This window comes from Panthera onca, chromosome A1, assembly GCF_046562875.1.
Source record: "Panthera onca isolate mPanOnc1 chromosome A1, mPanOnc1 haplotype 2, whole genome shotgun sequence".
In the NCBI taxonomy this organism is placed as follows: Eukaryota; Metazoa; Chordata; class Mammalia; order Carnivora; family Felidae; genus Panthera; species Panthera onca.
In genome coordinates, this window is record NC_138339.1 from 31,328,028 (window position 1) to 31,355,666 (window position 27,639).

General features: G+C 46.9%; 1 protein-coding gene across 4 annotated transcripts in view; it reads left to right on the forward strand.

The window, feature by feature from the left end:
* The window catches only part of OSMR (oncostatin M receptor), a 53,792-nt gene that overhangs the window by 22,524 nt on the left and 3,629 nt on the right, over positions 1–27,639 (forward strand). For 3 of the 4 annotated variants that reach the window (XM_060637625.3, XM_060637626.3, XM_060637627.3), the window contains exons 4-15: positions 4,207–4,378; positions 6,514–6,789; positions 8,116–8,245; positions 8,805–8,956; positions 12,289–12,431; positions 12,796–12,949; positions 16,184–16,260; positions 17,702–17,924; positions 21,324–21,503; positions 22,810–22,914; positions 24,233–24,406; positions 24,979–25,146. In XM_060637625.3, coding sequence (XP_060493608.3) covers positions 4,207–4,378; positions 6,514–6,789; positions 8,116–8,245; positions 8,805–8,956; positions 12,289–12,431; positions 12,796–12,949; positions 16,184–16,260; positions 17,702–17,924; positions 21,324–21,503; positions 22,810–22,914; positions 24,233–24,406; positions 24,979–25,146 — 1,954 coding nt within the window. The remainder of the gene's footprint in view (positions 1–4,206; positions 4,379–6,513; positions 6,790–8,115; positions 8,246–8,804; positions 8,957–12,288; positions 12,432–12,795; positions 12,950–16,183; positions 16,261–17,701; positions 17,925–21,323; positions 21,504–22,809; positions 22,915–24,232; positions 24,407–24,978; positions 25,147–27,639) is intronic. The other variant, XM_060637629.3, reaches the window with a different exon arrangement.

The window sequence follows — 27,639 nt, forward strand, 5'->3', positions numbered from 1 at the left end:
ATTGAGACTAATTGTCTAAGAAAAAGAAATTCGGGAGAAATGCTGGAAGAATCTATGGAAAACTAGTACCTCACACTACTAGCAGAAGTGACACTGACCATGGACGGACTGGGTTCCATTTTCTATTTTCCTAACAGGCAGTTGTTCATACCTGTTTTCACCTTTGATTCGTGTAAGAGTTCTTTTCTCGGGGTAAAGCACCTCGTGAAACCTACTTCTGTAACTACTAAGACTCAAGATCTTTGTCCAAGGTATTGTCCCCATATCACCCAGGTCAGCCTGACGGTGGGGGGGAAGGAGAAAACCAAGGCCTAGAGAGGTCTGTTGTGCTACTCAAGGTGACAGAGTCAACGCAGTGCCCTCCTTCACCCACGTGCCCTGTCAGCGATGATGGCCACACGCAGTCCCCAGGACGTCAGTGGCCGTTGTGTCCCACAACAGTGCCGTGAGAAGCCCTTGTCTGAACCTCGCAGGCCTAAAGTCAAGGAAAGACATGAGGTTCCCCCTCCAGTGCAGGGGAAGAAAGCCAACCAAGGGGGTCTGCTTCTGTCTCGAGTGCCATCTCCCTTTCGAAAGGCCGTTCCCTGTAATGCAAGCCTGACGGGACGCTTTCATTCATGCGCAGAAGGAGCAGCTTTTAGGACTCGTGTCTCAGATGGTCCTGTTCCTAAACAGGCCTAGCAAGAGCCCCCTGCCCCAAGTGCTCACAGCTGGGCCAGGGCCCCTGAGCCACCTCCCAGAGGGCGCGGACCACTCGGAGCCTTGCTGGCGGCCACGGGCTCTACACGGTCTCCCCTGGGCCGGGCTCTGCTCTCAGCCCGTCCAGCCACTTGCTTTATGGTCCCGGCAGTGGCAGAAGGCAGAGTCGGGTGGCTCCAGCCCAGAAGGAGGCCCGGAGCCGTCGGCCGGGGCTCCACGAGCACCTCAGGAGCCAGTCGGTGGCCTCAGTTGGACTTCCGTATCAATGTGTGTGCCAGTTTCTTGTGACCTACCGGTGTCTGCCGGGGCCGAATGAAACTTGCTGCTTCAATTGGTGAAAACAGCCCAAACACAGTTCATCACTTTTTTTTTTTTTTTTTTTTTTTGGTAATCACTGAATTGATGCATTCAAGGAAAATTTTATCTCCTGCATTGCGAGTCTTTAAACAGCACACAGCACAAATTGTGGTTAGACAGAACCCACACAAGTAGCGTCTGAAAGAAATAGAGCCCACAGCATGTTAATGAAGGGATGAGATCATTCAGCGCGTCGTTGGAGACTGGGAGCCTGGGTCCAGCCATTAACTCAAGGCACAGGTCTGTGGGCGCTGAGCGGGAATGAGGAGGTAAACGCAGGAACAACGGTGTCCTAAATGTGGGAAGCGCCATGCTGGCAGCTGACAAGGTCTCTGAGGGGTTGGGATTAGGCTGGACCTTCTCCAGCAACTTGAAAAAGGACGGTTTGAGCCAAAATAAGAGACAGGATTAGAAGCTAGTGTAGAAGGGAGGGTGGAGAAGAATGTTCTGGGAAGAGCCCACAGGTCTGAGCCAAGGCCCAGAGGGAAGGGCTGTGAGCTCCCAGGCCCGAAAACACTGAGCACTTGGGGGCGGGCGTGACCCAGGGGTGAGCCTCACCGGACACTGGGGGTCATGGTCACTTCTCCTGTTTTATCCTGACAGCCATAAGGAGAGGAGTAACAGGGTCTGGTTGGACGTGTTTGAAAAGTCTGCTCTGGCTGCGGGTGGGGAAGCTGGAAGAGGTGGAGTGTGACCCGTATGAAGCGGGCTGTGGGGTGGGTCCAGCAGAGAGGTGCGTGGAGTGGCTGGGGACAGTGGAGACGACAAAAGAGGCTAAATCTCAAAGAGAAGGAGGTAAAATCCAGACTGTGGCCTGTTGACAGCAGGGTCTCCATTATGGATACAATCTTGTTGTTTTTGGTAGTTGCTCTTAAACAACACAAAATATACTCAAGGCTACTCATATTAAATAGTAGAAGTTGCATAGATCAGGACCTGAAAAGTTATATTTAAAAAATATTTTTTTAGGGGCTCCTGGGTGGTTCAGTCAGTTAAGGTCATGATCTTGTGGTTCGTGAGTTTGAGGCCTGTGTCCGGCTCTGTGCTGACAGAGCAGAGACTGCTTGGGATTCTCTCTTTCCCTCTCTCTATCTGCCCCCCCCCCCCCCCCCCGCCAAATACATAAATAAACTTCAGAAAAAAATGAAAAATAGGGGTGTCTGGGTGGCTCAGTCAGTTAAGCGTCCAACTTCAGCTCAGGTCATGATCTCACGGTTTGTGAGTTCAAGCCCCATGTTGGGCTCTGTGCTGACGGCTCAGAGCCTGGAACCTGCTTCAGATTCTGTGTCTCCCTCTCTCTCTGCCCCTTCCCTTTCACACTCTGTCTCTGTCTCTGAAAAATAAATAAATCACAAAAAATAAAAATAAAAAATAAAAAATATATTTTGTAGTTTAGAGATAAAACAATCCCAATAAACCGAGATAGAAACATTCCGTAACTCACCAGTCCTGCATAGAGGATGAGCACGGTCACCCTCGGGTGCCTCCCAGGTGGACTGAGGTACTCTCACCCCAGGACTGGGTTGGCTTCTGCCCAGGGTGATGGTTAAGGTTGGCAGCCTGGGAAGAGAAGAAGGCATCAGTGGAGGGCAGGCCTCAAGGTCTGCCAGCTCCAGGTTGTGTGTGACATGCATGTTGCCCCATCCTCTTGATTGTAGGGCTTGCACTTGGCCCTTAGACATGCGGGTTCAGACTCAGTTTTCCGCAGGAAGCGCAGGTGTTTGTTGTCCCGTCACCCAGCTGTGGGGGCCGAGAGCCGGTGTCCTGGAAGGGCCCACCGAGGAGCATGCGTGCCCAGAGCCGTGTGGGACGTGAACAAGAATAAAGCCCAGTCCCTGCGGTCTTGGGGCCACGCTCGAGCCAGGGACACAAGGACAGATGAAGTACCGGCAGCTACACACAGTGTACAGGAGGGCTTCAGGAGAGGTGGGGTTGGGTGCATCCTGTGCCTGCACAGCGTGCAGGGAGAGTGGGGACCCGAGCCAGGGGCCCTGTGTGAGGAAACGCTGAGGTGGAAAAGCGTAAAGCTATTCCCGAAGTGCGAGGTAGAGCACTGTGTCCAGAGAGATTCCTGCAAGGGAGAGGTAGGTTGGGTTTACATGGGGTTTATGGCTGTAGATGGTTTACAGGAGCCATAGAAGCCTATGGAATTAGAGAATGAAAATACCAGTAATTTAGAAAGGTCAAGATTAAAGGCTGTGGGGGAAGACCAGTTGTCGTTCCATGTGGGCAAGCTTCCCACAGCGGAAGACATTCCTGTGTGGTTGACATTCTGACAGATGGAGCTCAAAGAAGAGGATCCAGTCCCTGTGGCCACCAGGTCTACAGAGATAAGGGACCAAATGAAACCAAACAGAAAACAGACAAACAAAACCAAACGAAACAGAAAACAGACAAACAAAGCCCACGGGCCTCATGGAGATCCATCTACCGGCTTCTGACAGTGGAACTCCTGGGTGCCATGAAGGGCTGCCCTCTCTACTGAGATTTGGCCAACATGATCCGACCCTGGCTAAAAATGAATGTTAAAAAAATACTCATTAGTCTTGCTTATACTTTTTAATTTTGTATTGTTTATTTTATTTTTGAGACAGAGAGAGAGTGTGTGAGTGGGGGAGGAGCAGAGAGAGAGGAGACACAGAATCCGAAAACAGGCTCCAGGCTCTGAGCTGTCAGCACAGAGCCTAACTGCAGGGGGGTGGGGGGAGAGGGGGAGTCTCGAACTCACAAGCTATGACATGACCTGAGCTGAAGTCGGAAGCTTAACTGACTGAGCCACCCGGACGCCCCTGGTCTTCCTTATTTTTAAAGAATGACTCAATTCTCTAGTTTGCAAAAATTTTTCTCAGCAGGCCTGTGTGACAAGCACGGTGCCTACCTTCTGACTCTGCTCTCTTCCCCTAAGACGTAAGTAGCTTCAGTTTTCTCTCACTTCCTCCACATGACCATAGGGCACGGGAGCTGAGTTCTCAAAGGACAGGAGGCTGCGGCAGGTGCTGCTGAGACATTGGAGCAGGGGTGACTGGCTGATTGGGAATGAACTACGCTTGCGCGTGTTGGGAGCTTCGGTGGGCTCTCAGGTGTAACTGGTCAAGCCATTTTCCAGGGCAGCATCGCTCCATGTTTCCAAGTTTTTCTCTTTATTTCTAGGAGAACTATAGCACCACTGTGAAGCGGAACCAAGTTCTGCGTTGGAGCTGGGAATCCAAGCTGCCTTTGGAATGTGCAAAACACTCTGTAAGAATGAGGGGTGCGGTGGATGACGCCCAGGTCCCCGAGCTGAGGTTCTGGAGCAATTGGACTTCGTGGGAGGAGGTAGATGGTAAGGAGTGAGGTGATAAAAGAATTAAAGTGCTTCATATTTAATATTATTTGGGGATCAATAGTCAAATAGTGGAAGTCTCTTTTGAGGAGACTGGGTAGAAAAAGGACATTGTTTTTCTTTGTCTTCCCTTGGAACTAAAAACTGTGGGTGTGAAACTTGCCACCAGGAGATAGACATCGATGGTTTTGCCTCAGAATTTGCTCATTGAGGTAATTAGGCAAGTTCAGACACCTTTATATTCATTTTCCAAACATGTGACACAGGCAATGCTAAGAAAACACGGCAGGACATAAATTGCACATGTTGTTATTAGAATAGGACAAAATGTGTATGCATCCAGAACAGAGGTTGGGAAGCTTTTCTGTAAAGGGCAAAATAGGAAATATTTTAGGCTTTACATCCCTGGTGGTCTTAGGACTATTCAGCTGTGCTATTTTAACATGAAAGCAGTCCTAAGCAATATGTAGACAAATGAGAATGGTTGTGTTCTAATAAAACTTTATTTACAAAAACAGATGGCAGGCTGGAGTTGGCCCAGGGCTATAGTCTGAAGATGCCTGATGTAGAGAGAAGGGGGTGAAATATGGAAAAGTAAAATCGGGTCTTCATTTGAGTAATGAGATTATGGATAAATATGTCTTCATTATCTCTTAATTTTGATAAATTATTTTTTTTATAATTAAGATTTAGAGTAGATTTCTCCCGTTTCTTATGCTTCATTTGAACTATAGGCAGGTTCTAAAGCAAAGGCATTTGGCTCTCTCTCCACCTATATACCCTGCCAGAGTATCTGAAATTCCTGCCAATAGAACAGGAATGTTAAGTGTTCATGCAAATTTATTAAGTCAAACTGATAACACATTAACCCATGAGTAGCCTAGTGATTAGTTTAATACTGGTAATAGAATTAAATCTGCATTTTAGTCATATTCTAAGTAGTCTACATATTCATTTAGCCCTCAACTCAGTCCTTTGAAATGTGTATTAGTCTTATTCCCACTTCACAGATGAGGAACCTGAGGCACATTTAGTTTAAAGAACCCACGCAAGGTCATCAAGCCAGTTAGCGATAGAGCCAGAATTCCAACCTGACAGCGTGGCTCCAGGGACCGCCCTCTTCACATCACATCCAACTGTTGAAAGAGAACACACACAAGAAAAACAGAGATTAAAATAAAAAGATAGAGAGAGAGAGAGACAGAGAACAACAGTAGTAACAACTTTGATAAGATAGACTAGATTTCTCAAAACTATAACCTCCAAACTACTCAGGAGCAAATGGAAAGCCTAACTGATGGTTCCTAACCCCCAAACGCTGGTTCTCAACCATGGTTACACATTAGAATCACCTGAGGACCTTTAAGAGCGCTCCTATGCCCAGGCTACAGGGTGTGGGTGACGTTGCTGGTGGCAGTTTCAGTGACGGCAGTGGGCCGAGTGAGCAGGAGCAATGGGGCCGAGCGCTTAGAAAGGGGCAGCTCCTTCAGGGAGGCTGACTGTGGAGGAGCAGGTCCAGAGTGGGCTGGAGGGAAGCATGGGGACGATGGCGAGTTGGCTTACAATGCGGGACACCTGAGGAGTTTTATACACTGGTGGTCATACAGAAGGGGACACAGTGGAACAGGAGATATTTGAGTGACTGGCATTTCTGAGAAGGTGAGAAGAAATGAAGAGGGACACATGGCCGTGGGGATGGGCAGACCTGGCAGGTGTGAATGTGGCTTGGCCACATTTGCTGAGCTGGGGCTCAGACCTAGCTGTGGCGGTGATGAGAGGGGGGAAGGATGGCATGAGATCATGTGCAGCCCACTGAATGCAGATCCTCCCTCGTGGCTGCGGTCCGTAGAGGGCAGCTACCGCTGTCCTAGCCAGATTCTAGCTGTGACCCGGTAATCCCAGTGTGACAGGACGTGCTGTCTTTGTCCAGCAGCAGCTTTCGTGTGACCACAGGAGCCATCTTGGGAAGGATCGTTTCTGCAGGCTCCCAAGTTTAATGGTTTGCCTAGAAATCTAGGCTCCTATTTCTCGAGGAGGTAGAGGAGGTAAATTTATCTGTTGAGAAGGGAGAACAGAGGGGCTGGTTTGACTTGAGTGATGTTCTAACTGAGCTGTCTTTTTTTTTTGTCTTGTAGTACAGAGTTCTCTTGGACACGATCCATTGTTCGTTTTCCCTAAGGATAAGCTGGTGGAAGAAGGCTCCAATGTCACCATTTGTTACGTTTCTAGGAGCCATCAAAACAACATATCCTGTTATTTGGAAGGCGTACGGATGCATGGAGAACAACTTGATCCAAACGTCTGTGTGTTCCACTTGAAGAACGTTCCTTTCATTAGAGAGACTGGGACAAACATCTATTGTAAGGCAGACCGAGGAGACGTTATAAAAGGCATCGTTCTCTTTGTATCCAGTAAGTATGTACGTTCTCTCTGCTCTGTCTTCCCATTTCTATGGAGTAGCTAGAATGTCCTTTACCAGAAGACAAGTAAACATTTCCACTCGTGGCCTGGATGTTCTTTTGTCTCCCGAATCTTTTAGGAGCGACTCTGGCAAAGGTCCTCTGAAGCAGTACTTGCAGGATTTCCTGTTGTTTTCTTGCCCTTATGAACCATTTTCTTCCTAGAAACCAAGAGTATTAAAGGGGGGAAAGTTCAGGTCCTGGCCTGGGCCACTGGGAAGGGCCCTGCCTCGCCTTAGCCGTGCTGCAGTCGGACAGTGGGGAGAGAGATGGCAGGTCAGACGACTCCGGAGAGGCAGCCAGGGCTGTGCCCAGGAGACCTGGCTTTAAATCTTCCCACCCCTGGGCGTGTCACGTTGGCTAAGTTTCCTAGCTTCTCTGAGCCAGTTTCCCCCTCTGTGAATGGGCCCAGTAATGGTTGTTTGAGGGTGAATGAACACGGACGGGGCCTGGCCCCGACACTGTAGCTGCACATAGTAGGCATTGGGCAAATGGAGGCCATCCCTGTTCCGAGGTGGGTGCAGAAAGTGTCAGGTGCCTCCGTCGGTGGCAGCCAGTGGAGAGGGAACGTTTTATTGTTTATGTAGGTCTGTGTGAACATACATGCCCGCTGGCCTCCTGTGTTTTGTGTGGAGGCCTCCCTTCCCCTGCTCGCTAGGTAGGCCAATATCTGCGACCGCCGGGTCCCTGCTTCTGCTGCCAGGGGCAGACTCCAGGCTCCCAGACACCTGGTGCAGCTGTTCCCCTTGGAACAGCCTCTGAGAGCCTCAGTGGCTCCGGGGGCTGCCCGGGTCCTTAGAACTCCCACTCCCTGCTGCTGAGTTTAATGGCTCCCCAAATCTGACTTCCCGGCATCCCAAGCATAATAGCCCTGAGGCTCTCTGCAAGCCCCAGCTTCCACAGTGAGGCAGCAGGCAACACTGACTGCATTCATTCATTCTTTCTTTCTTTCGCTCACTCACTCTGGCTGACACTTGGCGACTTGTTGAGTGCCTACTAGCAGGCACTGGGGGTCCAACTTCCATCACATGGACACAGCGCAGCTCACCGCAGAACTACCACCGGTCCCCGTCCCGGTGATGCCTCAGAAAAGAACAAGGAAAGGAAGAGAAGGGGCCAAGATGGGGCACCTGACACGTGACCTTCTGGAGCTGCCAGTGTGATCCTTCTGTCATTCAGCCCTGTGGCCTCAGACCCAAAGGGAGCTTTTCCTATTTTCCTTGTCTTTCAATAAAGGGATTTGACTAGATCTTTCATCTGTTTTCTTTGTGTGGCCAGAAGTATTTGAAGAGACCAAGGATTTTTCTTGTGAAACCCGGGACTTGAAGACTTTGAACTGTACTTGGGCTCCCGGGAGCGACGCTGGCTTGCTCACACAGCTTTCCCAAAGCTACACTTTGTTTGAATCGTAAGTTGGCTCTGATTACGTTCTTGACAGGTCCCTTCTTGTGCCAACAATAAGGGTCACATTTAGATGTTACAGACAATGTGAAGAAATAGTTTACAACCACCCTACCAGAGTCAGAAAGAAGTCTTTAAGCGGTTACAACTGTATAATGCTTTTCACCTGAGTTCCGTGAAAGGAAAACGTAGCATAAAAATGATAAAAACAGTTAATGGTGAATCTTGAGGTGTAAATTGTTCCATCTGGTGATCTGGGTATATCTAATCTCTAACTGTTTAAGAATATTCAAAATAAATTGAGGAGTATTCTCACCACCCATGTTGGGGGTGGGCAGTCAGCAATTCATCGCTACATAAACCGAATAAACCTTTAACCACATAAATGGAAGTTGTTGAAACAACATCTTCCTTGGTGGTATTTGTTGATGCAAGTGGATCAGTGCCATTGTGTGCAACCCAGTTTGAAAGCCACCAAGTGTGCCCCAAGGGTACAGAGTTGCAGATCTGCGTTGACAGAAGTGGAAACCCTGAAATTATTGTTTTGGGTGTGTTTTTCTTTTAAGGTTTTCTGGGAAAAAGACGCTTTGTAAACACAAAAGCTGGTGTGACTGGCAAGTACCTCCAGACTCCCAAGAAATGTACAACTTCACACTCACAGCTGAAAACTACTTAAGAAAGAGAAGTGTTCATCTTCTTTTCAACCTGACTCATCGAGGTGAGACCAGTGTCGGAGCTTGCTGTGGTTCCTGACTCGTCGTTGTGTCACACACTGTGTGATCAAGGAAATGTGCTGTAGGTGTTAGCCTAAGTCACATCCTACGTGGACGTTTTAATCTATATCTCTTGTCGACGCCACACTTCACGGACGCATGCATGGCCCCTGGTCCCCTATGATTTGTTTTGAAGATGCAGTAAGCACCTGTATGCTTACTACTCACCTTTAGACTAGAATTCTAACAGTAACTCACTTCATCTCCTGCCCCACAGCCCCCCACACCCTGCTCCTCCACTGAGATCATTTAAATCGTGCACGTGCGTGTGCCTGTGTGGGAGTACGTATTCTCACTTCTAATGCAACTCTAAAAAGACTGTATTTTTATTTTGTTTGGTTTTAATGTATGTAAAAGACATCAAGCTATATGTAGTAATTTAGTAATTACTATGTAGATAATATTGAATTGCTAATATTGACCCATATTATTGAGTGTTGTTATAGTCTACTGATTCTCACTGTTATCAAGTATTTCATTGTGTAAGTATACAGTATTTTGTCCAGGCATCTCATTTGTTGGTTTTTCAGGTTGTATCAAGGTTTTGCTCTTGGGTGTGGTGTTAATATGAGCATTATGTATGCAGGACTCATCTCCAGTTGTTTTTCTTGAGTGTATACCTAAGAGCGGGATTGGTGAGGACATAGAGAATTTGAATGTGCCACGTAGGAGACAGTGCCACATGGCTTTCCAAAGTGGCTGTACCAATTATACCCTTGCCCTTGAATTCATGTAGTCTTTCCAAGGTGGTATGGTCGGTCACCCTTTTCATTTTTGTCAGTTTAATGGCTACACCGTGGTATTTTATGGTAGTTTCGATCTACAGTGTTTGACCACCTGTTTTCTCTTTTATGAAACGCAGAATCTTTACACATGTTGTTCACTTTTTCTGGAATGTTCTTCCTTCCCCTTTCACCTTCTTAATTCCTACACATCTTTTAGATTCATCACCACTCAGTCAGCTGGGTAATTACAGAGTGCCTCCGGTGTGGCAGGCACTGGGGACCTGGCAGTGAACAAAACTGGATAGCTGCCCCTTGTGAGCTTGTCTGCTAGTGTGTGTAGGAGGAGGGGTTGAAAGCGGGGAGTGGAGACATACAGTAAACATAGCGTACTTCAAGTACTGATACGTGCTATGGAGAAGGTAAAATTCAGGTTTAGGGGAGATAATGCCTGTATCAGGATGAGGGAGTTGAAGAAAGAAAGAAGTAGAAGACGTCTAGGGGAAGAGCATTTGAAGCAAAAAGAATAGGATTTGAAAAGGTGGTGGGATAAGACCAAACTCTGGGTTGTTGGAGAGACAGAAAGAATGTCCTCATGCCCATACCAGAGATAAAGGAGATTTGGGTGGTAGGCAGTGTCCTGGTCATGTGACAACTGTGGAACTGGATGGTCTTACCTAGTTGTGTTGACAGGTGTTCATCAGGACAGATAAATGATGTGACTCACACTGTGGGAAAAGATCACTCAGGCTGGACCATCAGGGGCAGGGGTGGAGATGGAGAGCTGGTTAGGAGGCCGCTGCAGTTGTCAGGCAGAGACTTTGGACCAGATGGGATGATGAAGTTGGTGGGGAAGCGGTCATATTGTGAATTCACTTTGGGATAGAGTTGGTAGCACTTACTTAGGGAAGGCATGTGCATGGTAAGGGGAGGAGGAATTTAAGATGGTTCCTTAGGATGATTGCAAGGGTTTTGGCCTAAGCAATTGGGCCAGTATTGGAACTATCCCCTGAAATGGGGAGGTACTGGGGAAGAGCAGCTCCGGGCAGGAGCACAGAGTTCCGTGTTTACCAAGTCAAGGTTGAGATGTCTTTCAGATATCTCAGGGGAGATGTTGAGGAGACAGTTGGATATAGAGTTTGGAGCGCATCGAACAAGTCTGGGATGGAGAGTTAGACTTGTGAGTGAGTCATCAGCCCGTGGGTAGTGACCGAAAAGGAGATAAAAAATGAAGGCTCAGGATAGGGACTTCTAGAACTCCATCTTTTTGGCCAGAAACTCCTTTTACACTTTCACTGTCATGACCCCACTTGCAATGTTGCATTTATTTTGTAGTTGTCGATTCGTGCTTGCTCCTCTGTTGCCCTTTGAAAGCGAGGGCCGTGCCAGCTTTTGTTTTCTCTCCCATCTGACAATTTCTGTTTTTATTGGTATGTTTGGACCATTTATATGTAACATAATTATTAATAGGGTTGGACGCAAGCCTACCATTTTATTAGTTGTTTTCTATTTGTTCCCTCTGTTTTTGAACTACACCTCCCTAAAATTGAGTATCTCTTCCCAGCCTGCCACCTTTGGATCTTTGGATTATTTGAATACTTTTTTAGTATTCCACTTCAATTTATCTACTGGCTTTTGCCTACATATATTTGTATTCCTTTCCCCGCCTGCCCCCCCCCCCCCGGAGATTACAATATGTTATTAATCTTTCACAAGAGTTAGTATTTTTCACTTTAAGTAAAGCATAGAAGCCTTCCTTTACCCTCTCACTACCAATGCAGCAATACTTGAATTTCTGGTGTTCTCTGCCTGCCACTATCAGAGTTCTCAAATAGAATATTCAAGAATGCTCCATGTGATATATTTAATTGGATTCAGGGGGATAGACAGGATGGGAGGGGCTTTCTTTATTTTTTCAAGACCTGAACCTCATCCAGTCAGTTTTTCATTTCAGATATTATATTTTTTGGCTCCAAAATTTCCATTTGATTCTTTTATTTTTTTAATAGTTTCTATTTCTCTGCTGAGAAGTGTTTTTCTTCTATGCATTTCAAATGTGCTTACTTTTATGTCACGGATCTGTCTTAAAGTCCGTACGAATTGCATTCTTATGGACAGGTCACCGTGAGGTTGGCATCCTTTGACTGTCTTTTCTCTTGGAAATTAGTGACATGTTCTGGAGTTTTGTAGGTAGAATAATTCTAGATTGTACCTTTGATATTACTGACGTTATTTTATTTAGATTTTGGGTTCTGTTATGTTCTCCCCATGAGCCCCTTCTCCAAGTTTTGATTCTCCTTCATAATCTGCCTTCTTTTGTTTAATTTTAAGAGTCCTCAGTAGTTTCTTTTCATGTTTTGTTCAGAGTTTCTAATATAATTGGTGAGAGAGAAAGGCTATAGTTGGCTTACTCCATCTGTGCTCTAAGTCTGGTTTTGTTGCCATTTTTTCAAAACTAAACAAAAATAAATAAGAAATGAGCTGCCTATTTACCAAAGTCTTTGGATTTATGCTTGAATTTTTTTTAAATTTTGTTTCCTTTTTTTTTTTGGCAGTTCACCCAATGGCTCCCTTTAACGTATTTGTCAAAAATGTAAGTGCCACAAATGCCACCATGACCTGGAAGGTCCACTCCATTGGGAATTATTCCACACTATTGTGTCAGATTGAACTCTATGGTGAAGGAAAAGTGATACAAGTAAGCATACTGCTTCACTTTCTATTTTCAAAAATCTCTTTATGTCCTGAACAGAGAGACTAATGAATAAAACCTCTTTAAAATCTTATTTCTGTGTGGGTTCAGATGATATGGGTCATCTGTTTAAAAACAGTCCTGAAATTAATCACAAGCTTTAGCATTGGGCAGAGGGCCTTCGAGATTTTTTCACAAAGAAGTAGTAGGCGTACCCCACCTCAGAATGGACCAGGCTGTGATTGGACTTTGCCATGAAGTATGCTCATTGGTCCTCCTGTCTTCTTTCTTCTTTCTTCCTGTCTCCTTTTTTCAGTTCATCTCATTGATCTTCTTCTTTTCCTTCCTCCCTTCCTTCCTTTCTTCGAAGAAGCAAAATGTTTCTGTCAAGGTGAATGGTAAGCACCTCATGAAGAAACTGGAGCCTTCCACAGAGTACGCGGCCCAAGTGCGCTGTGCTAATGCCAACCACTTCTGGAAATGGAGTGAATGGACTCGTCGCAACTTTACCACGGCCGAAGCTGGTATGTTCAGTTCCCCTCTCTTTAACCCAAGGATCTAAACTGACTCACGAGAGATGGGTTGGTTTCCCCGAGAGCTTTCAGTCGTACCAAAAACTAAGGAAAAACTATTACAACAGAGGCTGAATATCATCGTTTTGTGGTTGTTTTGTTTTGTTCATTTATTGTTTTTCAGAGAGCACTTGCGAAATTGAGCTGGGGCGGGTTGGAGGGGGGGCGGGCAGAGGGAGAGGAAAGAGACAACCTTAAGCAGGCTCCACACCCAGTGAGGAGACCACCTTGGGACTTGATCCCACAGCCTGGGATTGTGACCTGAGCCGAAATTGGGAGTCAGACGCTTAATGGACTGAACCACCCAGGCGCCCCTGAATACCATCTTTTAAAAAAAGAGCTGAATTAAATGCTTAGTGAGATGTGAACGGGAAGACATCCACCTCAATGGTCATCCACCTCAATGACCTAGGTCATTCAGCATTATTTCTTTTGTACATTTTCTCTCTCGTCTTTGGTTTTGCCAGAACGGCTTATAAGCTCCTGGCGTTGCTGGATTCCCATCGGATCTGGGGCTCCGTAAATTAGGATAGACTTTTAAATTAAGGACTGGGGACAAACAGTAGTGTTGCTGCCGAGGAAGGCGTTGATCTCACACCCAACAACTTCAGGCTATGTTTGGAAATGTAATGGTGTTTGGAAACTTAACAATTGTTGATACATCATTTATTCAACAACAGCAAACTGTGAGCGTTCTCGATCACTGTCGCGGTGGGAGGTTCCTCACCACTGACGGAACAGTGGGTGGGTTTTTCTGACAAATAACCATTATCTTTCAGTTCACATAGGCCTCAGGAGACTGGATGGCCCAGCCCTGCTTTCTTCTCCTCCCAATTCAAAATAATAAGTTACTGTTGTTGACCAGTTTACAGATGAGGCAGTTTGGGCCCATAGATTGGAGAGACTCACCTAGTTTGCAAAGTTAATGAATGGCAGAGACATAACAGTATTAATAATTGTAATAGCAGCTAACATTGAGCTCCAGACAGCTTGAGGCGCTTGCCGTGTTTTTCCCTTTTCCTCCTCACAGCACGCAGGAGACACTATGAGTAATTATCCTCACTTCCTAGATGAGGACAGGAGGCACAGAGAAGCTAAGTGACTTAATTGGCTTAGCCCGTCAGCCTGTTGACTGTGACCCACACCCAGGCCACCTGACTCCAGAGCTCCCCCCTTAACCAGAGCTGGATTCTATGTGTTCTGTCTCTTGATGTTGTTATTACAGCCTTGAGATCTTGTTGATTCAGGTCTTGTTCTTTGGCTGCCAAAGGAAGGATTACATGTATATATTTTATTCTTGCTTATATTTATGTGTATAGGCTGGCAGGGCTCTTTCTGTGTCTCTCCAGGAGGACCATTTTATTTTATTTTATTTTTAAGATTATTTATTTATTTTGAAAGAGAGAGAGCATAATGCACATGCTTGCACATGTGGGAGAGGGACAGAGAGAGAGGGAGAGAGAGAGAGAATCCCAAGCAGGCTCCACATTGTCAGTGCAGAGCCCTGTATGGGCTCTCGATCTCACGAACCTTGAGACCATGATCTGAGCCGAAAACCAAGAGTCAGAAGGTTAACCGACTGAGCCGCCCAGGCGCTTCCCCTTGAGGACCGTTAAAGCAGTGACTCGAGCTGAGGGGTGACAGGGACAGCTGATCGGGTCCTACACAAGGGTTGGTCACCAGTTGTACATGGCAGGCTCCCTCTCCTTGTCTGATGTACCCACCCCTCCCCTCACTGGGAGCATAGACCCCTCGAGAATCTGCCGCAGAGAGCCCTGTTCCTGACGGTAATGTCACTCCCCAGTTTTGTCTTATTAAAGAATTTTTACTTTGTTACTGCTTGGCTTTGGGTTTGTTTTTTTTTTTTGGAAGTTTATTCCAACACTATAACTAAAGTTAAGTGCAAAAGGAAAGTGGCAAACGGATAGAGTGTTTAGTAAATTGTATATACTTTTAGGTTGTAGTACCGTAAACCTTAATTAATGTTGCTTTTGATGAGAACAAGAAAATGAGATGAATTTGCTAGTGATGAATCTATAGATTTTTTTTTTTTTTTTTTTTTGCCTCTGATAACACTTTGCTTGATGCTGGAAAAGTCGATGCCTATGTGTATTATAACCATACTTAAGTAGAATTGTAGTGAGCAGACTTAAATGGCATTTATGTGACACAAATATGGAGCACTGTCAACTGTGCTGTGGGGCACTGTTCTGACAAGGACTAATTTATAAACCAGCTGAAGATTTTGCATTAAGCTTAGAGTCCCATGTTGTTTCAATACGTTTTTGATTTAATATTGGCTTCTCCAGTGGGCTATTTAGCAAATTGAAATCTGCTTCAATACATTTTTTAAGAAAATACACGGTCATCTTTAAATTGAGGAGAAAGTGTCCGCAACTAAAAAGGGACTTAAATTTCAGTTATCGGGGGCAGTAAACTATATTTTTATAAAACGGCTAAATCTTTATGTGTTATGTTCCAAAGTAATTCTTCCTCCATGGGGATGTTTGGAATCAGATCACTTGTCCTACAGTTGATTGGAGGTAAAGACAAGGATGCACACTTTTCCAGAACAATGTAGCAAGGGCAGTGAACGGGTGCCCTGAGAGTCTGTGGGGCGGGCAGCTGACCCAGGCAGGCCAGGAGCTGGGGGAGAGAGCAGCGTGGGGAGGTGGGAGATGTGGCCTTCCCAGTGGAGGGGGATCGAGGAGAGGCGCCCAGGCTAGGACCCGGTGAGAAGACCAGCCAATGTGAATTGTGAAGCCCCCGGGCTGTCCATTAGCACGCTTCCGTTACAACCTTTGCGAAGGGAGCAAGGCTGTAGCCATGGTCTGCCGCTCCTAGAAATTCAACAAATGGGAAATTTACCTAACTGACCTCCTAGAGTTGGTCTAGCTGATGGATGGTTCCAAAATGTTCCGGTGACTTCCAAAAGCTCAGGCTTGATAAGAGCTTTTCAGTTTGATGCAGCAGACCTTTTGTACGGCACCTACCATGTGCACCGGGTGAGGAGTGAACGATGCGGCCGTGGTCACGTGGGTGGAAGTCACAGAGAGTGAGAAAATGAGAAACAAGCCTCAGGTAGGACGGGTCATCTTCGCCACCTTTGACCAGAGTAGAAAAAGGGTGAACGTACCGTTCTCCGTACATATCGCAACCCACGATCTTTTCTTTGGTTGATTTCAGCTCCCTCAGAGGCTCCTGATGTCTGGAGGAATGTGAAGTCAGTGCAGGGACATTGTGTCGTGACTTTATTCTGGAAGGTAAGACGCACAGATTCCACCAGACACGTTGGCTTGGCACTGTCCCTCAGTGGGACGCTGGCTGCCGGTGCAGGGCTCCAGCTGGCAGGGATCTTAACATGAGTCCAGCAGAAAGTCTTACCCAGTGGGGGAATCCCCGTCCCCACCCGTCTCCTTGATGCTCAGACTGTTCCCTCCTGGACAGCCGGTGGCGCGGATGGCGGGTTCTGACTGTTGGAAGCTGTAGCTCTGTAACTTCTGTCCAGCCTTGCTCTAAGTTTTGCAAGGCCCGGGGCACCGGTGTAAGTGGAAAAGTACATACCATATTTGAAAGATACGACTATTTACGTACAGTAACTTACATGTAGGAGTTAGGGGTCAAGCTAAAAAATACTCTACATGTATTTTGAAAAAAGTAAACTAAAATCTAGTTTGTCATTGTGCCTTGTCTATTAAGGCCTCCATGGCAACCTGGAAGTCCAGGCTTGTGCTTGAAACTCCCGGATTCCTCAGCTCATGTTTTCATATCAAACATGACCATACCGGATGGCTTGGCCCCCAGCCACCGCCCACCTGGCTGTCCTTCCCACCTCCACACTGGCCGTCTCCGCAGGGAGCCCAGGCACTCACACATGGGCACAGCCCCGCAGACAGCCGCTCTCTGCACCCATTCTCAGACCTGGGGCTGCTCACACCCAGGACACCGGCTGTTCTTGAGAGGGCAGGCTGGGGGGGACGGTTCCTGGCACCAGGCTTGGGACCTTGTGGGCAGGGAATTCTCTTCAACCTGGAGGATGGTCTAGAGGGAACCGCGTGCTCCGTGAATGGCTCAGGGCACAACTGCGCAGGGAAAGATGGCTGGAGGGGGAAGGGAGGCCAGGGGCCAGGCCCCTCCTGCCCGGGTCTGCTCGCGTCTTCTCCCCTTGGTGCCCTCTGAGTCCCTTCTTACCCAGGCTGAAGGAGCCCCTTCCTCTCCTGACTTGGTCATGCTTCTCTAGATCCAACATGCTCTTGAGGAGCTCAAGTAGTCCTGTTCTGTACTCCACTTCAGTTACCGCGGAATGCCTGATTTCAAGCTTGCTTTAGATGGTTATCTTCTCTATTAAACTGTTTTTTAATTTGCTGGTGTGTGTGTGTGTGTGTGTGTGTGTGTGTGTGTGTGTGTGTAAAGCAGTTGGGGGCCAGGAAAGATGAAAAAGTAATGATGCAAACTGCTTTCAAAGAAAAACCCATTTTGAATTTTTTAACATTTATTTTTGAGAGAGTGGGGGAGGGGCAGAGAGCGGAAGACAGGATCCCAAGCAGGCCCCCGCTATGAGTGTAGACCCCAACGTGGGGCTCGAACTCAACAAGCTGTAAGATCATTGCCTGAGCCGAAATCAAGAGTCGGCCGCTTAACTGCCTGAGCCACCCAGGTGCCCCGAAAACCCATTTTGAAATGGTCATCCGTATTTTCTCTCAGCCACTATCAAAATTGCAGGCCAATGGGAAGATTCTCTTCTATAATGTAGTTCTAGAAAATCTAGACAGACCGTCCACCTTGAAGCTCCTCTCCATTCCTGCTCCGGCCAATGGCACAGAACTAACCCTCGACCAGTGTTCTTACCAAATCCGCGTCACAGCTAACAACAGTGTGGGCACGTCCCCCGCTTCGGTCATCGCCGTGTCCGGAGACCCTGGAAACAGTGAGTTTCGTTTTGTTTTTATTCTGTGGCCCAGGTGATGTTATTAAGTAGCAACGGACACATTGGAAAGGCAGTAACCTGGCGGGACAAAAGAGCTAGCTCCTGAACGCCATTAGTCTTTTTCTTTTGGTCCAGGCATGGCTGTGTGTTTCCCGGGACAGCCCTGCTCGGTGTGAGAGTTCAGCCACAGCTCAGGACATTGCTGCCCTGAGATTCTCCAAGAAATTCAGAGAATTATCTCACATTTGCTCAAGTAAATGCAACACCAATAAGCAGTCTTCGCTGAGAGCTGGGGTTGGTGTAAACGTGCTTTGTAGCTTATGAAATTGCGGGTCGCATTTATCGTACTGTAAAATATTTGTCAGTCCTTGCCACCCAGAAAGAGCCCATTAGCATTGCCAGAGGTGAGAAGGAGAACTGACTGGCATCATCTTTCTGGAAGGCTTTGCTGAAGTAGAATGAAAGATGGCAACTGGCTAATCCCTCAGCCTGTGAGAGACCAGACAAGGTAGAGATGACCTTACATGGACAGTCAGTAGCCATATGAATTACCTTCTTGGGAGAGCTGTAAAAAGAGGTTGGATATACTACCCCCCCGCCAACACACGCACGCACAGGAACGCGTAGGAGACAACGCATGCTTGGGCACAAAGTAGTCGACGTCGTGTACTCATTTGTGCACCTGTCGATCATGCTCTTCTTCAGGCTCTGCTGTGACACTTTCAGGTCCTGCTCATGGGGCTACAGCACATTGTGTTATACCTCTTACTCAAGCTAGGCTTCAATTTAGGTTAAGTAGGCTCGATGAGAGAGAAGTGTTGCTTGGTTTTATTTTATTTACTTTTAAAGAACAATCTGGTGTGTCAAGTAAGAAAAAGAAATTAAGCTTGGGCACAGAAGAAAAACTAAGGAGTTACTTAACGTGACCTTTGCTTATCAAGAACTGCATTAGAGAAGGAAGTGAAAAGCTGTATTCTGTCTTCATTAGGACAAAGCAGGAAGAGTGGGCATTTCATTCACCCTGGGGGAGCTGATAGATAAAAGAAGACAGCCTTGAATGAGGCTCGGTTCCAAACAACACTAAGCACTGTAACCTGTTTGGGGGTCTTCTCTATCTGTGGGTTCCTACCGAACCTTCCTTCCCTATCCCCTGCTCTCAGACCTCCATGCCTTCCCCCGTGAGGGTATCCAGTCTTCCTTAAGCGGCCCACATTCTTTTTTTTTTTTTCTTAATATTTATTTATATTTGAGGGAGAGAGAGGGAGAGTGAACGTGTGAGTGGGGGAGGGGCAGGCTCCAGGCTCTGAGCTGTCAACACAGAGCCCAACACGGGGCTCAAACCCACGAGCTGTGGGATCATGACCTGAGCCGAAGTCAGACGCTCAACTGACTGAGCCACCTAGGTGCCCCCCAGTGGCCCACATTCTTAAATCACTTCAGTGGATAAAATCACCAATGTGCTATGAGGCCAACTGTTAAGGTTAAGCCAATTCATACTAGAGTGTGAATGACTGAAAAAACATGTCCTTTCTCCTTCCCTCTATCTCCACTTCTTAAAACATATTTGCAGCTTTCAAACAGCAGCTTGATAAGAGTTACGGTTCTAACTTTGGGATGAAATTTTAGCCAGTGTGAATAAGAGTGAAAAATGTCAACTTTGATGCAAACAAGATTTATTTCTTTAACAGAAGAAGACAGGGAAGCCACATAGGTGGGGTATACAAAGGCCTTCATGGGGAACCCTTTATTTATACCTAGAGCTACACATCCCTTTGGGTGTCCCCCACTGGATAATAACTACAAAAATTAATAGCACTGTGCTTTCACACCAATGTTCAGGTGTAATTAGGATTGCCCAATAAAATACAGGATGCCCAGTTAAATTCAAATTGCAGATGAACAATGAGTCAAGTTTTTTTTTTTTTTAAATTTTTTTTTTTTTAACGTTTATTTATTTTTGAGACAGAGAGAGATAGAGCATGAACGGGGGAGGGGCAGAGAGAGAGGGAGACACAGAATCAGAAGCAGGCTCCAGGCTCTGAGCCATCAGCCCAGTGCCCGATGCGGGGCTCGAACTCACGGACCGTGAGATTGTGACCTGAGCTGAAGTCGGACGCTCAACCGACTGAGCCACCCAGGCACCCATGAGTCAAGTTTTAGTAGAAGTCTATACCAAGCCATGTTTGCTCCTTTCTGAGCAAATACTGCTTTTCTGAGCAGCTGTCTGCAGGCCCAGTCCTGGTCTGGGTCTGTCTCACTTGACTGGCTGGGACCACTGCCCTGTCAACAGTGGCGGGCTGTGAGGTCAGCCTCGGGAACTAGGAGAAATTCTCATCCCTGAAGGCGCAGGGTGAGTCTGCTTGAAATCACTAGAACTGTCGTCCGTTGAGATCATATCGCTTTTTTCCAATTTAAACCTATCGTGGCTGATAAAGTGTGTTGAGATTGGTCATGAGCAGTGTGCACGTCCTTGCATAGTCCAACTTGGTACGTATCTGAACTCTTTCCTTTGTTGTTCTCACTCGGTTTCTCCCCCTAACATCACAGACGTAATAGTTCAGGAGCAGCCAGCATCATGTGGGGGGATTAAGGCGCATTATTTATCTGTCCAACAGATACTTTTTAAAAGTAGATCGAGTACCAAGGGGTGCCTGGGTGGCCATGTCGATTAAGTGTCTGACTCTTGACTTCGGCTCAGGTCATAGTCTCACGGTTCATGAGTTCGAGCCCCACGTCAGGCTCTGCACCAACAGCACAGAGCCTGCTTGGGATTCTCTCTCTCTCTCCCTCTCTCCCTGGCCCTCCCCCTCTTGTGTGCTCTGCTTCCCTCTCTCTCTCAAAATAAATAAATAAATAAACTTTAAAGAAAAAAAAAAAAGGTGGATCAAGTGCCAAACATGGGGTCAGCCAGTTTTTCGAGTAAAGGGGAAGATAGGAAACATTTCAGGCTTCACAGATCTGCCTCTGTTCGATATCGTACGATCGTACGATCGTATGATCGGCCTCTGTTCGATATTCTGTATTCTTTGTTTTTGGCAGCTCTTTAAAAATCTTAAACCCCTTCTTAGCTCAAGGGTCATAAAACAAGCTTTGGAGGCTGGATTTGGCCTGATGGCAAGTTGTTCACTGACGCTTGTCTTGGGGCTGAAGTCTCGTTGGGTCTCAGAAGATTAGAACAGAGGTATCCTAAGGGCAGATGTAAATATTTGCTGGGGGGTGAGAGGCAGGAAATCACCTGTGAAAACATTACCCCATCCCCGAGCTTCTGTAGCCACTCAGGTGATGGGGCCCTTAACTGTCAGAGACAGTGCGTGTTCAAGTTTATTTTCTTCTTCAAGCGCTTTTTTGAAAATGTACAATGAATTCCATCTGAAGCATGGCTGTATTTGTAATGTGCAGAAGAGGTTGAAGAAGAAAGAGTCAGGGGCACAGAGGACGGATTCTGTCTGTCTTGGAAACCCCAACCCGGAGACGTCACGGGCTACGTTGTGGAGTGGTGTGAACGTCCCGGGGACCCGCTCTGTGATCTCCAGTGGAAAAACCTAGGTCCCGATACCACAAGCACAGTTGTTAGCTCAGGTAAGGAGAGTCCTCTGTGTTACCGTCTTGTTCCCTGCACCTTGCAGCAAGTTCAACCAGGACCTCTGGACCATCTCATGGATACTTGGTGCTAAACTAATCATTTTGAAATGACGAAATCAGGCCCGGGGGCGAGGAGTTCACATTTTGCAATGATGTGGTCTAAGATTTGGTCTGAAACATACTTTCACAGACACGCTCTGGACCTGAGGCTGGGATAGGTTTTCACGATTTCATAAATTTGTGCCTTGAAATCAGTTCTCTCAAATGAACGGCAAAGGGACATTATAACCCTCCCCATCTAGAGAGGTGTATGGATTTGGGACACATTTAGGACATAGCGTGGTCGGAGTCAATCATCAGCTCCTTCACTTTCGGTGGCAAATGTAGAATTTGATCTCTTACCTCCCACGTTGGAGTTGTAATTTCAGGATTGGCAATTTAGCCGAGTCCCAGAAGCCTAGGTTTGCCGCTGGAGTAGAGGTGTCAGTAGCGCCATCTGCTGGGCTCGAGGTAAAGATGTGGGGAATCGTCGACCTGCAGAGGGTGACGGAGGCCAGGGAGGGCATTCAGTGAGGGAATGAGGCTGCCCTCGGCCGGGGCGGTGTCAGTGGCATGGCGGGTGCCGAAGGTGGATTGCAGAGGTGCGGGTGTGAGGGGAAAATGAAGAAGTGCAAGCAAAGCCTTCCAGTGCTCAGCTTGGTGGGGTGGGGGGTGGCGAGAGAAGACAAGTCGCTGCAGGGGACTTGGAGTCAGAAGAGACTTTAAAATGGTTTTCTGGGGACGCCTGGGTGGCTCAGTCGGTCGAGCTTCCGACTTCGGCTCAGGTCATGATCTCACGGCTCGTGGGTTCGAGCCCCGTGTCGGGCTCTGTGCTGACAGCTCCGAGCCTGGAGCCTGCTTCGGATTCTGTGTCTTCCCCTCTCTCTCTCTCTCTGCTCCCTCCCCTGCTCACACTCTGTCAGTCTCTCTCTCTCAAAAACTAAATAAACATTAAAAAGTAAAATAAAATAAAATGGTTTTCTGTGCGTGACTGAATTCTGCACCCACTTTCCTGCACGTGGACAAAATGGTGTTGGAGAGCCCTTGTTGGAGAGGACGGCGTAGGGGACAGCTCCCGCAGGCTTAGTTGGAGTCAGTGGACTCTAAGGCCAGAGGAAGCAGGGAAGACGGTGGAGACGAAGTGCAGAAATCCCGAGGAGGAAGGCATTTAGGAGACGCCAATTCATTTTTCATTTGTTCCTTTGCAGAAATAAAGAGAATGTCACTTTGTGTTATTGAAAACCTGTTGACCTTTCTTCCGTAGATGCTTTTAGACCAGGGGTTCGATACAACTTCAGAATTTATGGAATTTCTACAGAAAGGATTCCTTATTTATTAGAGAAAAAAACGGGATACTCCCAGGAACTGGGTAAGTCTACAGCGCTTAACGTATCCGTGGGCAGACTTGTTCAGAACAATCCAGAGATCCGAGCTGTGGGTTCAGGAATATTTCAACACTCTTCCTGATTTTCAGGGTCCCATTTGTTCTGGTAATTGGATTTAAAAAATATTTTTACTCATAAACTATAAACCATTTCCATTAAAGACAGTGTATGGCAAAAGAAGACAAACTCATTGCTAATTTTGCCACCCAGAAAACAAATATCCAGAGTTAATATTTGATGTATTTCCAGGTATTTCTCTCCCTGTACAGATAAACATTTTTAAGTAAAAAGGGGACTTTATCCAGTTTATAAAGTGCTTTTTTGACGCATGTCACTAAGTATTATTTAACTATATCATTGCAAATAATTGTTTGCATATGTCAAATCGCCTGTCGTCGGACATTGAGGATTACAAGTTTTTCAACTATAAACCATGAAACGCATCTTCAAGTGATTTCTCTCTGCAGTGCTCAGTCTCTTTTATCCTTAGCCCCACCTCTTATGCCCCGAGTCACCATCATTCTAGTGAAATCTTCGTCCATATCCACAATAATGGTTTTTAAATGAGGTCTTAGAATACTTGAGTCAAGGCTTGAACTTACATAGTTTCTCATTTCTTTTACAATTTTTAAGACTTTTATCACATGCCGTGAAATCATCCTCTGGAAATTTTCCTGTGGTTCCACCAGCCACGGAAGGCAATTTCAATTCCACTGAAATCTGGGCCCTTTGGGACCTCTCCTCCCTTGCACCGATCAGGTCACCTCTTCCCACCCCTTCATGGGTGGGAGGGGGCTGAGACTGGCAGGGTGTGCGCGCATGTGCGTGTGAAACAGGCTCAGGAAACCTCCAGAACAAACACTCCTGGGTTGCTTCAGTGATGCTTGCATAGCTTGGTGCTGTCACAACCCGGGAGCTAGAGTCCCGCCAAAACCCCCTTCAGTCCGTCCTCTGGCAGGGTCTTCTGTCAAGCACTGTTAAGAATCCAAGAGCAGAATGAAGTCTAAGGCCTTCATTCTCCTTTTTGCTGCGTGACCTCGCGCAAGCTGTTGAGTCTCTCTGGCCGTCCTTGTCTTCATCTGTGAAAGGCAAGACTTGGACAGGAAGATGGGTCACCTCCTTCCCAGGCCTCACAAACTGTGTCAGGGCATAAATCCCCCCGAGAAGTGGAGAAAACTCCCGAACGAGGCATGTGAGTGCCTACAGGCTCTGGGGTTGGCTGTGGCCCTACTTTTAGTTCACGTGAGCCCTCTGAGAAGATTTGCGAGTGATGACTCTTCTTACCCCAACTTCCTTTCCTAGTGCCTTCAGACAACCCTCAAGTGCTCATGAGTAACCTGACCTCCTACTCCTTTACCCTGAGCTGGAAGGACTATGCTGCCGAGTCCCAGCCCGGTTTTGTACGAGGGTACTCCCTCTATCTGAAGTCCAAGGCTGCGCGGTGCCTCCTGGGATCTGAAAAGGCAGTCCTCTCAGGTGACGCGTGTGTTTGTTGGTTGGTTTACTCTTTCAAGACTTCACTCTTCAAAACCGCCAGCGAGGCGGCCATGTCTGAGCCCGGCCACACCGAATCCTGTTCTCGCATGCTTTTTGATCCAGAGTGTTCTTCAGCAAACTAGTGGGCCAGACGGCGGGGGGTCAGTGTTTTGACTTACTTAAAACAGAGTGCCCGGTATTTTGGGAAGCATTTGAAATACCATCAGCGGCTTCGGAAAACCTGCCGGTTACGAAGCTTCCTGGCTAAGCCCTTTTTCTTTTTTTCCCTTTGACTTTGTTAAAGGTTATTACAATATATTTTTAAGTCTCTCCCCAGCTCTTACTGTCTCTCCCACACTTGTGTGCTCTCTCTGGATCACCAGCTTTTCTTGCCATGTTTTCAAGATTTCACCCATGACCCAGAGTGATGAAATGATGATTTAATATTTGATTGGTGTAGGATGTTGACGGTGCTGAGTCAACAAGATGATTATTGGTGCCCAACCCTGTCATAAGATCTCTCTCACGCTTTTTTTTCTTGAAAAAAATTTTTTTTTTCTTTTAAATTACAGATGATTCAATATGTTGCAAATACAAAATTGACAACCCCAAACAGAAGACATTTGTCGTGGAAAACCTGCAGCCCGCATCTTTCTATGAGTTTTTCCTCACTCCATACACCAGTGTCGGCGAGGGCCCCCAGGGCGCTTTCACAAAGGTCACAACTCCAGATGAATACTGTGAGTTGTCGAGATCAGGAATTTTTAAACCTTTCTTCTCTCTCTTTCTCTTTCTCTAGATGGGATTCTGTGTCACACACACACACAAAATGTCACACAGAATCCAACTACGTTAAACAGACAAGAGTCTGACTGACTTATGACCTGGAACCTTCCTCTGGCCTGTCTGTCGCTGCGGTCCCTGAGCCACTCGGGCCCACAATGGCTTGAAAATCACAGATGGCAGTTTCCTGTCAACTTCAGAAGGGCCCCCGGGGCCCCAGACCCACTGTCTAGAGGAGGGCGGTGGTTTTCTCAGCAGAGCTGCCCTCGGCAGCCGGCTCCCTGGCTGGTTTCCCTCAGTGGCAAATCAGCCGCTTCCTGACTTTGCCTTTCTGGGGGCAGTTGAGAGAGATGGGGCGGGGTCTGCTGGGATCAGGCAGGTTCCTTCATGAACCTGCTGTTGCCGATTGGTGGGGAAAAAATGAGACAAAGAGATCCACTTTTCAAAATGCATTTGGCTTGAAAGAAGGAGAAAGAAGAGGGCAGGGAGAAGGGCAGCAGGAACCAGTTAATGGTAAATCAGATTCTGGTGGTAAACACTGACCTCCGATAAACAGGAAGGTGGGGGTGGGGGTGCAGGGGGAGGAAGATACTGATGGAGAAGAAGAGGAAAAGCAAGTATCAAATTGTGTATCATGGAGGGTCCCCACTGGAAGGGACCTTTGCAGACACTCCTCTCTGGAAAACAGGCTGAAAAGTCTGCCCCAAGTTACCAGCGATCCTAGGTCCTCGGTGCAGGGTCCCTTTGCTGGTGGCAGAGCCGTAGGGACAAGGTGGCCACAGCAGGTAGAGCTGCTGACCAGGGGTGAGGACATCTGTGTCTATGCCGGCAGATCGGGGCACTCAGGGCTGCTCACTTGTCAGCTGCAACGTGGCCCCAGGTTTCCAAGTTGAAGGTCAGAACTCTCAGATGTCAGTCAAGGATTTATATTATTTGAGCACTCTTAACTGTTTTAGGGTAAATTCAAAAAATTTTAAATTATATTCAGGCTGTTGTTATTCCAGTCTTGGTATTTATTTAGCTGGTAGAGGGTGTGTGTGTGTGTGTGTACACATACATCATAATACAAATAACTATCTTTACCTCAAGTATATTTTCTAGATTTCATTTATCTCCCTTATTCATGATAAACCTCCTTAGCCTCAGCTGTGACTCTTTATTGGTTTATTGACTATTATTAAAAAGGAAAATAAAGTGCGTAATTAGAGCAATGAGAATGACATTCTGCAGTTACAAAAATAATACGGGCGAATGTCACAACTGCCATGCCAAGTGACAGAAGCCAGCCCTGACCCTTGCTGTAAGAGTCTGCTACAGAAAGAGGCAAATGCGTTATTAGAAGACAAGATGTGGTTACCTTGGGAGGGGATGATGATTGGATGGGGACACCAGGAGGGCTTTCTGGGGAGCTGATGTTCCTTTTTGTGCTCTAGGTACTGGCCACGTGTGTTGGCACTTGTGAAAATGCATTGAGATGTGCTCTTATGAGCATTTTTCTGGATGCATATAATGCATTTCATCATGCATTTTGCTAAAAAAGTTTAGCAAAACCAGTCTGAAACTTGGAAACTACCATGGCTAGGTCCCCGGGCTTCTTAAGTAAGTTAGAAGTCTATAACTTAACTGAATCTTAAAACCAGTTATAGTAGTCCAAAGTACTGAGTTGAGAGCAAAGTATTCTTTAGTGGAGTCAGGAAGAGAGTTTCTTCCCCCTTTCTGCCATCAGGTTTAACTTCAGGCCAGTTGGTGAGGTGTTAGCTACGGCATCGTCTTACCTCTCCGTGTGTCCTTTTCTTCAGAACCCTGTGCTGCCTCATAACACTGGGCTGGGCATCTACCCAGGCCTGTCCTCCCTTAAAAAATGCCAACATTTCCCACCATATCCCCAGCCCCAAATCAAACCTCATTCCTTCCAGGACAGCCAGGTGTCAGGGCTGGTGACCAGGTGGGGGGGCGGGGGGAGGGGGGGCAGGGAAGCAGATATATTGAACAGAAATATACGTACATGTGTACGTGTGAATGACCGTTGGCCCACCAACCCCCCTCCCTGTGCAATTTGCATCTGCAAAAGACAGTGTTTACTGGCCCAGTGGAATTATTATTTGTTGGGCTTGCAGGCAGGGGGAACAGAAAAGATGGGTATTTAAGAAAATGACCTATCTGAGGAATCAAAATGGATAATTATTCCAGGTTAAGACACATTCAGGTCATTTTGTCTGAGACTAAAAGTGGGGGATGCACTAGTTCATTTCTGAAGTATAACAGAAACCCTCAAAATCTCCGTGGCATACAGAAACGAATATTTCTGTTCATGCTCTTGGCTTAACTGATCTCAGCGGGGCTGTGCCAGGCTGGACTCCAGGCTTCCGTCAGGTTTGGGTTGGTTCCATGGCTTCACTCTGGGGCTCAGGCTAGAAGGGCAGCGGTTGTGAGAGACACATCCTTCTCCT